This window comes from Cherax quadricarinatus, chromosome 14 (genome assembly GCF_038502225.1).
Source record: "Cherax quadricarinatus isolate ZL_2023a chromosome 14, ASM3850222v1, whole genome shotgun sequence".
Taxonomy (NCBI): Eukaryota; Metazoa; Arthropoda; class Malacostraca; order Decapoda; family Parastacidae; genus Cherax; species Cherax quadricarinatus.
Genome location: NC_091305.1, coordinates 39,417,465 through 39,433,588, shown reverse-complemented (window position 1 = coordinate 39,433,588; position 16,124 = coordinate 39,417,465). Strand labels below are relative to the sequence as shown.

The 16,124-nt window shown below is 38.7% G+C and overlaps 1 protein-coding gene across 3 annotated transcripts in view; it reads right to left on the bottom strand.

Moving 5' to 3' along the window:
* Window positions 1–16,124, bottom strand: part of LOC128703856 (oxysterol-binding protein-related protein 1) — a 648,989-nt gene that overhangs the window by 581,642 nt on the left and 51,223 nt on the right. For all 3 annotated transcript variants that reach the window (XM_070084964.1, XM_070084965.1, XM_070084966.1), the window contains exons 12-13: window positions 10,550–10,781; window positions 4,070–4,700 (exon numbers count right to left, since the gene is read on the bottom strand). In XM_070084964.1, coding sequence (XP_069941065.1) covers window positions 4,070–4,700; window positions 10,550–10,781 — 863 coding nt within the window. The remainder of the gene's footprint in view (window positions 1–4,069; window positions 4,701–10,549; window positions 10,782–16,124) is intronic.

Sequence of the window (16,124 nt, the reverse complement as noted above, 5' to 3'; positions counted from 1 at the left end):
ACAGGAGACCTGGTCATGGACAGGCCATGGGAACACTGACCCCCACAACACCCTTCAGGTATATTATATTCCTCAATGATACTTTTTCACTCAAAAAAAAAAAAATAAATAAATAAATGTACAGTTTTATCATACAAATTTTTAAATATGTGCTTTTTTTTTTTTTGGCATCGTACTCCTGGCGTTGAGTATGGTGGTGACACCTTAAGCTGGTCTTGAGAGTTGGTCTTCTATCAAGGCTCAATCTGAAAGTAACCAGGCTGTTGCTGCCAGCAGGCAGCAAGAGTATGCCTGTAAAACTATTACAAACTGGCTCACATGGCACTTCAGCAGTTTAATTAAGTATTGTCACCAAACACAAACTCCCAGAGCATATAAAATAAAACATTATACCTGTACCATACCAAGTCTATACATTTTACAAAGACACACGCATATAATCCTGATATTTTTCCAAACTTTTATCCAAGAGTTCAGTGTCTATTACAGTGGACCCCCGGTTAACGATATTTTTTCACTCCGTAAGTATGTTCAGGTGCCAGTACTGACCGAATTTATTCCCATAAGGAATATTGTGAAGTAGATTAGACCATTTCAGACCCCCAAACATACACGTACAAATGCACTTACATAAATACACTTACATAATTGGTCGCATTCGGAGGTAATCGTTATGCGGGGGTCCACTGTATTTACTTGAAGACAAAAATCATCTGCATCAGTATAAATGCTAATATTTCTTCTTAAAACTTATACAAAAAAAGATCTTTGCTGTTGTGACCTGCATTTTTAAATTACTTTTGCTAGTATATTTTTAACTGAATTTTCACAAAAATGCAAAGGTGACCTAAGCAAAAGAGACATGACACTAGTGAGAGTAGAAGTGGTCACTCATGTCATGGCACTAAACTAATCAAATGTTTCTTGTCAACAGAAAGGGTCAAACAACATAAGGAATGTTAATTTTAGCTTTGTACAGGCATATTAATATTGTATAAATACAGCCAGGTACTGTAACAGCCAGATCGTGTCTTAACCCTCATGCAGTTGAGCCATGCACACAGAGTTCGTGTTGCAGCATTCTCACTCATACTTGCATGTGACATAAACATTGTAAAACACAGATTCTCAGGGCAATATGCAGAAATTTATTTGAAATAAAACAGTCAGGGTATTCAAGCAAAGGGATGTCAAAATGCTCTTTGACTGAAGATTATATAAAAAATCCTACATTAATACCATACTATATATATACAAAGAACAATATATAATAATATACAGTATGCTATATTTACTTAAAGTGAACAGATGTCCTGATTTAGAAGGAAGAGTCCTCTTTTGGATCAACATGTCCTTCTCTCCGAAAAACTTCTGAAGATGCAAAACTATCATACTGATGGATTTAATGTACTGATGATAAATGTCCTGATTTGTTCAACTTTCTACTATGGATCTGAGTCCTGGAGGTGGGAAGTACAGTGCCTGCACTCTAAAAGTGAGGTGGGAATATTTGGAGGGACACCTGAAGTGCCGTATCTGCTGCCTCTGGCAAGACAGTGGACAGTGATAGTGTGAATGATGGTGAAAATGTTTCGTTTTTGTGTCATTCTGCCTCAGTAGGAGACATCCAGCATGTTAAAAAGAAATTACGGGAAAAATTACACTGTAATGAAATTATCTGACAAGCAAAGAAATTTTTTTCTTCTTCTTTCAACACACCAGCCATATCCCACCAAGGTGGGGCGGCCCAAAAGAAAAAAACGAAAGTTACTCCTTTTAAATTTAGTAACATATACAGGAGAAGGGATTAAAATCTTTTTTATATACATATATAAAATTTGGTATCATCATTTGCGATGATTTTATTTTAACCAACTGAATAAAGTGAAATAACAGTAGTTCAGTTTTTTGTTTACTAAATGACTAATTGGAATTTTTAATAGTATAAAGAATGCTTCCTTGTATGGGTCACTAATTTGGTGGGCGACTGCTAGGGTAGCAAGAAAAATTTAATAAGATTGAATTTACATAACAAAACTGAGGTTCAATTATTATTTTTAATTATAAATTATATAATTATATAACTGTAGTGTCAGCATGCTTCTGGTCAGACAGTGATGGAGTGAGTGATGATGAGAGTGTCTCTTCTTTTTCGGACCACCCTGCCTTGGTGGAAAACGTTCGATGTGTAATAAATAAAAAAAAAATATTATATTTTCTTATAGATAGGTAGCAATAAAATAGTAACCTGTAGTTGACCCAAGCTGCACTACTTTTATAGGTAAATAGTGTAACACTATTCTTGTGCCTAGACTGTGGAAAGTTCAACAACAAGTTGTAGACCATACATTGTTACAAAATAATGAATTCTGCTGCTACAGAAGTTTTTTGATCTGAATGTGATACTGACCTGTTGGATGAGAAAGTATGAGAGGTGAATGTTTTTAAGATAGCAACAGATCAATGCTGGGGTAGATCTATTCACTCACTTCAGTGAGACAGATATAAGCCACAACACACATCGGATATATTTTATACAGTGTTTCCTTGAAACTAATTATCAATAAATAATTTGTAATTATTTGAACAACTTCAACTCTAAGCCCCACTTTTCAAGGTCTTACTAGTAACAAAAATAAATTGTAAAAAATCTGTTAGGAATTCTGTAAAACTCTGAAATTTATTCTTGAGCTTCTAAAGATTTCATTCAATGAAGGTAGAGAAATCGAACTTAGATTAATATCCTAGAGGCGAAATGAGTCACTTGTTATTTCATAATGTAAGTCTAGAATAATTACGCTGACATTTAATATTTTTTATCAACATGCTGGTCGTCTCTCACCGAGGCAGGGTGATCCAAAAGAAACACTTTCACCATCATTCACACTATCACTGTCTTTGCAGAGGTGTGCAGATATGACAGTTTAGATGTTTAATATAGATACATTAATTAGCCTTTTTTTCGATGTTCAAAGATGTCCCACTTCTAACCCCAGGCACTTCTAACCCCAGGCACTTCTAACCCCAGGTGCTTCTAACCCCAGGCACTTCTAACCCCAGGTGCTTCTAACTCCAGGCACTTCTAACCCCAGGCGCTTCTAACCCAAGGCACTTCTAACCCCAGGTGCTTCTAACCCCAGGCACTTCTAACCCCAGGTGCTTCTAACTCCAGGCACTTCTAACCCCAGGCGCTTCTAACCCCAGGCACTTCAAACCCCAGGCACTTCTAACCCCAGGCACTTCTAACCCCAGGTGCTTCTAACCCCAGGCACTTCTAACCCCAGGTGCTTCTAACCCCAGGCACTTCAAACCCCAGGTGCTTCTAACCCCAGGCACTTCTAACCCCAGGTGCTTCTAACCCCAGGCACTTCAAACCCCAGGCACTTCTAACCCCAGGCACTTCTAACCCCAGGTGCTTCTAACCCCAGGCACTTCAAACCCTAGGGGCTTCTAACCCCAGGCACTTCTAACCCCAGGTGCTTCTAACCCCAGGCACTTCTAACCTCAGGCACTTCTAACCCCAGGCACTTCAAACCCCAGGCACTTCTAACCCCAGGCACTTCTAACCCCAGGTGCTTCTAACCCCAGGCACTTCTAACCCCAGGTGCTTCTAACCCCAGGCACTTCAAACCCCAGGCACTTCTAACCCCAGGCACTTCTAACCCCAGGTGCTTCTAACCCCAAGCACTTCTAACCCCAGGTGCTTCTAACCCCAGGTGCTTCTAACCCCAGGCACTTCTAACCCCAGGTGCTTCTAACCCCAAGCACTTCTAACCCCAGGTGCTTCTAACTCCAGGCACTTCTAACCCCAGGTGCTTCTAACTCCAGGCACTTCTAACCCCAGGTGCTTCTAACCCCAGGCACTTCAAACTTTAGGTACCTCTAACTCCAGGAAATATGGTCACTTTAAGTATACAGTACTAGTTAATAATCTCAACTACATGTTTCTGTAAAGCAATACATAATGAATACATCCAACAAAAATTACTGCATTATTTTTTCAAATCCTTATTTCATAATTTAACAAAGAACAGCCAAAGAGTTAACCAAAAATAATAGTGATACTCACTTTTCTTCGAGTTCAGAGCATCGATGGGAGTCGCTGGTGACTGTGTCATCGCTACCGTCACTATGATCACTTAAATCTGAAGTTTTCACAAGTGGTGTTTCAACTGCCATGAATGACATTGCGTCAGAACCCTGAGACTTGTTAGAGACAGAAAGCTGAGATTGTGTCTCTTGCTTAACACCTGCAGGAGATATATTCTTTGTGCCTGAGGATATTGTTGTGTTGGCAGTGGATGACAGCATTCCTGACACAGTATTCACCAGACCTGTGAGTGTGCCTGACACACTCTGTCCAAGAGAACTGATCTGTGTTCCAGTAATGGATGGTAGAGATTCAGTAAGTGTTCCACTTCCTACAATTCTATATGTATCTCTTTCTTCTAGAATTTCCCAACCTGAGCCCAACACATGTGGTGACACTGTGTATGTTGCCCCATCAACATAGCCACTCACACCACAAACTGGGGTGCTTGTTGGTGCACATGGTGTATTGGAGAGTAAGTGGGATGGTGACTGGGGAGACTGTGGGTCAGTGGGAAGGGAAGACATGCATGATACAAGAGTGTTGGTGGAACACTCACTCCCACAAGGTGATGGAAGATCCACCAACGTCCCTCCACTTCCATTGTCATCTGAAATAAATAAATAAAGTATTATTTTAATGTTTACCTTTATCTAGGTCAAATCTTAATTATAGATATTAAGTACAATACCAGAAAAAATCATGAAAATATCCTTGTTAATGATCATGTTCGGGCTACTCATGGATGTCCAGCACCAGCCTTGTCACAGACCGGGCAACGGGGGCACTGATCCCCAAAACCCTCTCCAGGTATACTCCAGGTATACCGACTTATTTACTTGCTTTGGAGCTGGCTCAGGAAAAGTTGTTTACTAACAAACTCAAGTATTTACCTTCAGGAATGTAGCTAGGCTAGGTAAGAAAGTTGAGGAGTTACACACCCTCATTTATACACTATATATTATGATACATTCTAGGTCCTGTATGTTGGATTCATGTCATGCATGCTTCTGGGTTGTTACTCATTCATGTGTAATAATAACGATAAAAATATTCAGGCAGGGTGGGGATTTTTGCAATTTGAAGGGTCATCTGAACTGTGATATTGACATGCCTCTTTTACAACAGTAATAATGTGAGTGATAGTGAAAGCTTTTCTCCTTTCTTGGGTCATCCTACCTCTGTGGGAGTCAGTGTGTTACACATTTTATTTATTTTTTTAAGATATTATGTGAATATTATGCAGATAATAAGGAACCTGGAAAACAATGTGGCTGTTGAGATGGTTTAGTAATTTAGAAAGGATGAAAGAGAATAGGTCGACTAAATGGGCATATAAGGCCCCAAAATATGGAATTTATTACCAGAAGATATTAAAGTAACCCAGTCTGAAAATTAATTTAAGACTTCTCAAAAGCCACTTAATTACCCTAGACTAAATACTCAGTACACACATACTCACCTATGTTCTCCCACATCATAACTTCAACAATCACATTGAACCTTTTATCCATTGTTGACAGGAATATAATTGAATCATTGTTTTCACAAAAAGCATTTTCAAATATGTGAATATATCTTTTGTCTTATACAAATTTTGATTCATTTATAACTAATAATTTTCTGTACAACTATGAAATAATTACTATCCTACTGTACAACTATGATATAATCCTTAGTGTTAAGTAGTCTGTAAGCCAATAATGCCTAGGCATAATAGAGGCTCTCTTTGCATTGCAACAAACTTTTGTAAATACAAAATCTCAATGTACTGTTTGCAAAGACATAAAATAAATAAATAAATACATAGCAGCATATGTGTAGATTACCTAGGATAACCCAAAAAAAGTCAAAGTGACTTATTTCCATTGGAGGGAAGGAATAAATGAAGTTTTAAGTGGTTGGAGCTTCAGTAGGTGTATGTAAATGTGGTAAATCACTATGAGAAGAGACCTGTCATTTTAAGGATTTGATGTGCTGTCAGAGTATAAGCAATGTAACATTTATGAAGGGATTCAAAAACCCAGTAAGCCAGACTAAAGTTCTGGAGATGGGAAGTATAGAGTGTACACTACAAATGATGGGCAGGGACACCGTGAATATGAAGTGCCATAAATTGTCAAGTTCTGCTGCTGCTACAACAATAGATAATGAATGAATGTGTTTCCTCCTTTGGTGGGAAATGACTAATGAGGCAAAAAAAAAAAAAAATTCATTGAATAAGTAAACAGGCTTTTTCTTTTTTTTAACACACCAGTCATCTGCCACTAAGGCAAGGTGACCCAAAATAGAAGAAATGCTCATCATAACTCACTTCCTCACTGTTTTGCCAAAGGCACAAAAATACCACAGTTCAAAACTGCAAATATCCCCACCCCTCATTTCTTTATATAGTAGGGCCCCGCTTTACGGCATTTCACTTTATGGCGTTTCGCTAATATGGACATTTCAAATTATGGCTAAAACTCATTATACGGCTCCCCCTTCCTCCCATCTGACTCGCTATTACATTGTCCGTGAACTCCATGTCTCTCCAGTATGTCTGGAAACTTTCCAAAATTTCAAGTGTTTTAAAGTTACTGCATATTTTATATATACTGTACATTATTTTAAACCTGTGTAAAGGCAGAAAGTTGAAAGTGAACATAGATAAGACTAAGGTGATGAGGGTATCAAATGATTTAGATAAACAAAAACTGGATATCACATTGGAGAGAGGGAGTATGGAAGAAGTGAATGTTTTCAGATATTTGGGAGTTGACGTGTCAGCAGATGGGTTTATGAAGGATGAGGTTAACCATAAAACTGATGAAGGAGAAAAGGTGAGTGGTGCATTGAGGTATATGTGGAGACAAAAAATGCTATCTACAGAGGCAAAGAAGGGAATGTATGATAGTACGGTGGTACCAACTCTTTTATATGGGTGTGAAGCTTGGGTTGTAAATGCTGCAGTGAGGAGGCAGTTAGAGGCAGTGGAGATGTCCTGTCTAAGGGCAATGTGTGGTGTAAATATTATGCAGAAAATTCAGAGTGTAGAAATTAGGAGAAGGTGTGGAGTTAATAAAATTACTAGTCAGAGGGCTGAAGAGGGGTTGTTGAGGTAGTTTGGTCGTTTAGAGAGAATGGATCAAAGTAGAATGACATGGAGAGCGTATAAATCTGTAAGGGAAGAGGACATCCTCGAAAAGGTTGGAGGGAGGGGGAAGGCGGTAAAGGAGGTTTTGTGGGCAAGGGGCTTGGACTTCCAGCAAGCGTGCGAGAGCATGTTAGATAGGAGTGAATGGAGACGAATGGTTTTTGGGACCTGATGAGCTGTTGGAGTGTGAGCAGAGTAATATTTAGTGAAGGGATTCAGGGAAACCAGTTATATTTATATAGCCGGACATGAGTACTGGAAATGGGAAGTACAATGCCTGCACTTTAAAGGAAGGGTTTGGGATATCGGCAGTTTGGAGGGATATGTTATATATCTTTATATATGTTTCTAAACTGTTGTATCTGGGTGCCTCTGCAAAAACAGTGATTATGTATGAGTGAAGTGAAAGTGTTGAATGATGGTGAAAGTATTTTCTTTTTGAGGACTTTCTTTCTTTTTGGGTCACCCTGCTTCAGTGGGAGACAGCTGACTTGTTAAAAAAAAATATATATACAAGTTTAAAATAAAAAAGTCCTCAGTTTTGTACACCATTTGTTGCAAACATAAAATCAGACATAACACCTGTGTATATTCTGTACATGTAGTGCCTTATTATGTATTTTTTAATGTACACTTTGCCACACATATTAATATACATTCAGTTTATCTTACTGATTTTAATAGAAAGTGCTAAAACTTTGTTGAGTTAATAGAGAAGCGGTAATTAAACAAGTGTAAACTGAATCTTTACATCTCAGTATATAGCTAACATATGAAAATTGTAAAAAATAATGAATAAAAGCATTTAATTACTCAAATTCAAAGTCAAAAATTTATTTCCACATGCTACAATGTTTGTATAGAGATGTGTAACATTTGCTGAGCATTTTCGGCAAACTTAAACCTAACTTAAGACTATATTGGCAATAATTATTACTTGCTTATAATATAAGAAGATTAATGCTTAATGTATGCATCTCTAGTATTTGTATTCATCACAATTCATGTAAAGTATTCTCATAATATTTCCATCCTCACTTTTCTCTGCTAGTGTGACTTTGTAAATGGTCCAAGTCAGACTGAAACGTTGTCGTAAGCTCCTCCTCTCTCTTATGTGCGGGTTATTTGTGTTAGATAATGAAAAACTGGATATCAGATTGGAGGGAGAGAGTATGGAGGAGGTGAATGCATTCAGATATTTGGAGGTGGATGTGTCAGCAGATGGGTCTATGAAAGATGAGGTGAATCACAGAATTGGTGATGGGAAAAAGATCAGTGGTGCATTGAGAAGTCTGTAGAAACAAAGAACATTATCTGTGGAAGCAAAGAGGGGAATGTACGAGAGTATAGTTATACCAACGCTCTTATATGGGTATGAAACTTGGATGGTGAATGTTGCAACAAGGAGAAGGCTGGAAGCAGTGGAGATGTCATGTCTGAGGGCAATGTGTGGTGTGAATGTAATGCAAAGAATCCATAGTTTGGATATTAAGAGGAGGTGTGGGATTACTAAAAGCATTATCCAGAGGGCTGAGGAGGGGTTGTTGAGGTGGTTCAGACATTTAGAGAGGATGGAACGAAAGTGAATGACTTGGAGAGTGTATAAATCTGTAGTGGAAGGAAAGCATATAGGGATCGGCCTAAGAAAGGTTGGAGAGAAGGGGTAAAGGTTTTGTATGCAAGAGGCTTGGACTTCCAGCAAGCATGTGTGAGCATGTTAGATAGAAGCACATGAAGGCAAATGGTTTTTAGGACTTTATGTTGGAGTGTGAGCAATGTAACACTTATGAAAGGATTCAGGGAAACTGGCAGGCTGGACTTGAGTCCTGGAGATAGGAAGTACGTACAGTGTTTGCACTCTCAAGGATAGGTGTTAATGTTGCAGTTTTATAACTGTAGTGTAAGCATGCCTCTGGCAAGACAGTGATGAAGTGAATGAAGACGAAAGTTTTTCTTTTTTGGACCACCCTGCCTTGGTGGGAAACGGCTGATGTGTTGATAAAAGAAAAATAATAATAAAAAATCATTATATTTACAGACTGCTGGGTTAACCATTTCAGTCTCCACAATCAGCTACTGTCATCAAAGATATACAATTGTATATCTCTGCATGACTCAGCAGTACCAGACTATTGCAGTAAAATTGGTGTACTACCAGACTGTTGTAGTAACACTGGTGTCAGCTCTAGGCTACTGCCCACCACATAAAGATCACAATAACGTAACTGGAATAATACATAATTTAATCTTCTATGTTTATGTCTTAACGTTCTTTAAACATTAGGATTACTTTGCCCAAAATACATTGCATTTTAGTAGCTTTATTTTGTGCCACCAGTTTTTCATCACATGTAGACCACATTATTTTGTTCTGCATAAACAAATAAACAATTTATTTGTATTAAAGTTCTTTTGAAGATATTTAAGGGTCTTGGACCATTATAAAAAAATTATTTGATAATAGACTGAAGATTTACTGCCAATTCATTGATTATAACTGAAATACAGTGGACCCCCGCATAACGATCACCTCCGAATGCGACCAATTATGTAAGTGTATTTATTTAAGTGCGTTTGTACGTGTATGTTTGGGGGTCTGAAATGGACTAATCTACTTCACAATATTCCTTATGGGAACAAATTCGGTCAGTACTGGCACCTGAACATACTTCTGGAGTGAAAAAATATCGTTAACCGGGGGTCCACTGTACTTATAAGTGAAATTTCAGGTACATCGTGCTACTTCTACTTACACTTAGGTCACACTACACATGCATGTACAAGCGTATATATACACACACCTCTGGGTTTTCTTTTATTTTCTTACTGGTTCTTGTTCTTGTTTATTTCCTCTTATCTCCATGGGGAAGTGGAACAGAATTCTTCCTCCGTAAGCCATGCGTGTCGTAAGAGGTGACTAAAATGCCGGGAGCAAGGGGCTGGTAACCCCTTCTCCTGTATACGTACATTACTAGAGTTAAAAAGAGAAACTTTTGTTTTTCTTTTTGGGCCACCCTGCCTTGGTGGGATATGGCCAGTTTGTTGAAAGAAGACTTATAAGTGAAGGTGTAAAAGGTTATGAGATATGACACTCGTCTATACCCAAATATTAGGCCTACTAAGAATTATTAAATGTAAAGGCACATTAATGCACTTGTCATTTCAGAACTGTAATGAGAAATACTAATTATCTGTAGTATCTAATAAGAATAAAAACTACAAAAAATGTTTTATTGTGGATTTACTCTAAATATAAAAGAACCTACATAAATTTGGCCATTTTTCTATATTTGAAAAATAAATATAAAAGTCATATAATGAACCTTGTGAGAATGCATCGAAAAACTCATCCTCGCTGACTGCATCAAAAAATCTGCGAGGTCTGGGCAGCGATACATATGAGTTTGCCGGAGTGTTGTAGATGGACGAGCCATTGGAAGATACATGTGAGGCTATAGACTCTTCTAATTCATGGTGTTCTGTGGCTAGTACTCTCAGAGATTCTTCCAACACACGAACCTTCTCACGCTCCTCTTTCAGCTGAAGGTCTCTAACCTGAGGTGTTGGAAACATTCACATTTAGATTTTTTTGGACTAGTTCTCATTATATAATCACATGACAGAATCAACTAAAATAAAAAAATTATAGTATATCTTGCACTCAAAAACCCTAGTTGTAGTGAGGCTAGCGAAATAACAGCTCATAAAGTTCATTACACAACTACCCATATTGAACCACAACAGCAATGTTTTGGTCTGACATGGGCCAGTAACCAGACCAATGGTCCATGCTGGACCAAAACACTGTCAATGCATGGGTACTATCGTTACTTTTTCTTCTTCAGTAAGGTCATGTTATGTGAAGTGTTCTTTTTGGCTCAATCTGCTCAGCAAGGTGTAAATTTCATGACATTCAACTATGTGATATACACTCAACACCTGAAGGCACTTAACACTGTAAAGTGAGTGATATTATTGGCCAATAAATGCAAAGTTTTGGAAAGATAAATATCTCCTATTACATCCTACAATATCAACATAGATTACAAAATTATTTATGTGATATACAGTACTGTACATGCATATATATGTATACAATGTCTGTCTGGATGTATGTATTTGTTTTTTATTGCTTTTACCACACCGGCCACCTCTGATCAAGCTAAGGTGACCCAAAGCAGGAAATGTATTCACTATCATTTACATAAATAAATCATAATGAACACTTGTCAATGCTCAATAATAACAGGGAGACAGAAACTTTTAAGATTAATTGTTCTGTATATTTCAATCCCCTTCTGGGATCCTCTTCACTTGTCTGGTGGTAAGTGTGTGGCCATCACAATGGCCCTCTATATTGCAATATCTGCCCTCCTTCAGGGTACAGGTGCTGAATGTCCCACCTCCAGGGCTCAAGTCCAGCTAACTGGTTTCCCTAAATCCCTTCGTAAGTGCTATCCTAAAAATATTAAAAATACAAATCCTAAAATATCACTTGTCTGTACTCTTATCTAATATTCTCACAAACACCTGCTTGATGTTCAAGCCCCTGCCACTTAAAACCTTTATCACTTCCTCCAACCCTTCCTGGGATGACCCCCAATCCCTTCTTCCTTCCATTTAAGATTTACACTCCTTCTTGGTCATTATATTGTACTCTGTCCTTTCTAAATTGTCAAACTATCACAATTACCCTCTACCCCTCTCAATTATACTTCTAGAAACCCAACACTCCCCACAAATTTATATGCTCCTAGTTCTCTCTATAATATAATACAATAATATCTTTCTCTCTCCTGTAATTGTTTTACATGATGGTAGGATTGCTGGTGTCCATTTTTCTGTCTCATGAACATGCAAGGTTTCAGTACAGTCTTGCTACTTCTACTTACACTTAGGTCACACTACACATGCATGTAAAAGCATGTATATACACACAGCCCTCTGGGTATTCTTCTATTTTCTTACTAGTTCTTGTTCTTGTTTATTTCCTCTATCTCCATGGGGAAGTGGAACAGAATTCTTCCTCCATAAGCTATGCGTGTTGTAAGAGGCGACTAAAATGCCGGGAGCAAGGGGCTAGTAACCCCTTCTCCTGTATAAATTACTAAATTTAAACAGAGAAACTTTTGCTTTTCTTTTTGGGCCACCCTGCCTTGGTGGGATATGGCCAGTTTGTTAAAAAAAAAAAATGTACAACGTATAGAGACCATAGCTGATATCAATGACATGCTACTATATAGAAAGCCCCTTGCTATGCTGAGCATTTCCCACAAATTAGGTCTTACCCATACCCACACAGTCTTCCCCACCAACCATACCATCTTCCCCACCACCCACACTATCTTCCCTTTTCACTATCTGTTCCTGGTGTAAGGCCACAGGATGCACTCTGAGATGTACTCCTCCCCCTTGGAACAGCATATGGCACACTACTAGAATTCACGTAGTCTTGTATAAATTCATGCTTCACTTGAGAATATTCCTCTTCATTGTCACTACTGAAATTGTAATCAGGAGCTTGGAAATCACAATCAGTATCACTACTATCATGACCACTGCTCACATCTGAGTCCTGGATATGGGAAAGTATGAGTTTCCTCTTTGCCGTGATACAAATGAACATGAATGAGATGGCCCAGCACCAGAGGTGAGAGGCTGAGGGTTGTCTGGGTTTTCAGCACTATTTCTGGTATCCTGGGTACTGCTTTCAGTCACAAACTCCTCATAACCATGAAATTCATCTTCATTGACACTTCCATCTGTGTTAGAACTATCACTTGGGAAGAGAAGAGTCCCAATTTGCCGGGGATTGAGGTATTCCTTACCGCTAGGCATGGTGAACAAGGCATACTAAATTAGCACTCCCACAATGCACTGTGACCTCCCCGATTTTTTATACTGCGCACACTGAGCACACAGACATATTCTCTTGCATGTAAGCTTACCAGCTTTCTCCTGTCATATTTGAAGCCACTAGAATTTTGGCGTAGTATCACAGGATTGACAGTGGCTTCAAAGTCATAATATTATGGGACCAACAGTGAAAGGGTTCAATAACAACCGCTCAGGGAGGTACCATTGTCCTGATAAAGGAGTGTGAAATGGAAAGCTGTAATTGCTTAACACAATGGTAGAATTGCTGGTGTCTTTTCTTTCTGTCTAATAAACATGTAAGATGACAGGTACATCTTGCTATTTCTATTTACATCTAGTTCACACTACACAAGCAGTTGTTTATGTTCATGTTATGTGCTTACACACTCATCATAGTTTTCTTCTAATTTAATAGTTCTTCTTCCTCCTTAATAATTCTTGTTTCCTTTCAGCTCCAAGAGCAAGGTGAGAATTTTTCCATAAGTCATGCGTATTGTAAAAGGTGACTAAAATATCAGAAGCAAGAGGCTAGTAGCCCCTTTGCCTAATATTTTGAGTATTTTTGATAGTTTGTGTTGCTGTATAGATCAGCTGTTAGTTATTTCAATGATCATTGTTCCCCAGGGCCTGGTCATACACCAGGCCTGTTAAATTGAAATGGAAATGTTACAGTAAAAATAAGTGTATGTAGAATGAAAAAAAAGGTTTGTAACATTTACCTTTCATTATACTTGTTCATGAGACAGAAAAATAGCAATTCTGCCAGAATGTAAAATATTTAACAGGCTCCCATTTCACATTCCTATGTTGCCTGAGACCTACATCCCTGAGAGAAACCATTGCAGACAGCACAATTCACAAGCTTGGAGTGTCAGGGGTAAATGATAAGGATGATGTCTCTAACCGAATTATATGTAGAGATTTCACAACAGATATTACTTATTTTAAGAAAACAAGGACAATTAAGTACAGCATATGAGATACGACTTAGTGCACAATAATAAAACTACCTGAGCAACACCTCTTCTGACATCTGAATGATAATAGTTTTTGTAATTCCCATGCCATCCTCTAATTTTTAAGTTCCAATATTCACACCACTCTTGGCTCTCAAACATGACATCTCCATTATAAGTAGAAGGTTTTTTTTTTGCTTTTTAACACAAAACAATTTTACAGGCTAAGAACTGTTATCCCACCTCTGCTCCTTTCAAAGCCCAGAATTATCTAGAGTATACTATTACCCCTGGGATGCAACCCACACTAGTCGACTAACACCCAGGTACCTACTTACTGCTAGGCGAACAGGGACAGCAGGTGTAAGGAAACATGCCCAATGTTTCCACCCGTACCGGGGACCGAACCGCAGACACTCAGTGTGTGAGCTAAGTGCGCTACCAACCAAGCCAGGGGACAGGCTGGTAGACAGCAACCACCCAGGGAGGAACTACCATCTTATATGAGTGTGAAATAGAGATACGTTAAATGTTTTACACTCTAGCAGAATTGCAGCTACCACTTACATTCACTATACACTACACACATGTGAATGTATAGGAATATGTATGTATATATACACTCATCTAAGTTTCATTCTATACTATAACTCAAAGTTCTTCCCCTTAAAGTGATTCCTGTCAATTTCCCAGGAAAGTGGGTTACAGTCCCTCCTCCATTAACAAAGGCAACTGAAATGGCTGAAGCTAAGCAAATAACCCCTTCCTCTTCATCACTTATTATATAAACATGGCATTATATATTACTGTATTGAAAATACATTATAATATTACATTATTTTTATATTATTATGACACTGGCCGATTCCCACCAAGGCAGGGTGGCCCGAAAAAGAAAAACTTTCACCATCATTCACTCCATCACTGTCTTGCCAGAAGGGTACTTTACACTACAGTTTTTAAACTGCAACATTAACACCCCTGAACATCAAAATGGTATACAATACCGACAGGTTGTTAGGTAAGACACATATGCAACAGTTAGACAACTTTATTCCGAAACGTTTCGCCTACACAGTAGGCTTCTTCAGTTGAATACAGAAAGTAGGCAGGAACAGTAGAGATGTGAAGACGATGTAATCAGTCCATCACCCTTAAAGTCGTAGAATTTGAGGTTGTCAGTCCCTCGGCCTGGAGAAGTTCAGTTCCATAGTCAGGAACTATCTGAAGATCAAGCGACAGTGCGGAGACTTAAATACTGTCGGAAGGAGAGGTGCAGGGTAGAAGTAGTAGTAGTAGTAGTAGTGAGAGGCAATTGAGAGGTCATGTCCCTCTCAGATCCAACCCTTCTCACTTGAAAAGCTTGTCCAAGGTGTTTTCTGTACCAAGATGTCACGTGTTGCAGTGTCTGACAAGATGAACATCAAAATGGTATACAATACCGACAGGTTGTTAGGTAAGACACATATGCAACAGTTAGACAACTTTATTCCGAAACGTTTCGCCTACACAGTAGGCTTCTTCAGTCGAATACCCTGCACCTCTCCTTCCGACAGTATTTAAGTCTCCGCACTGTCGCTTGATCTTCAGATAGTTCCTGACTATGGAACTGAACTTCTCCAGGCCGAGGGACTGACAACCTCAAATTCTACGACTTTAAGGGTGATGGACTGATTACATCGTCTTCACATCTCTACTGTTCCTGCCTACTTTCTGTATTCGACTGAAGAAGCCTACTGTGTAGGCGAAACGTTTCGGAATAAAGTTGTCTAACTGTTGCATATGTGTCTTACCTAACAACCTGTCGGTATTGTATACCATTTTGATGTTCATCTTGTCAGACACTGCAACACGTGGCATCTTGGTACAGAAAACACCTTGGACAAGCTTTTCAAGTGAGAAGGGTTGGATCTGAGAGGGACATGACCTCTCAATTGCCTCTCACTACTACTACTACTACTACTTCTACCCTGCACCTCTCCTTCCGACAGTATTTAAGTCTCCGCACTGTCGCTTGATCTTCAGATAGTTCCTGACTATGGAACTGAACTTCTCCAGGCCGAGG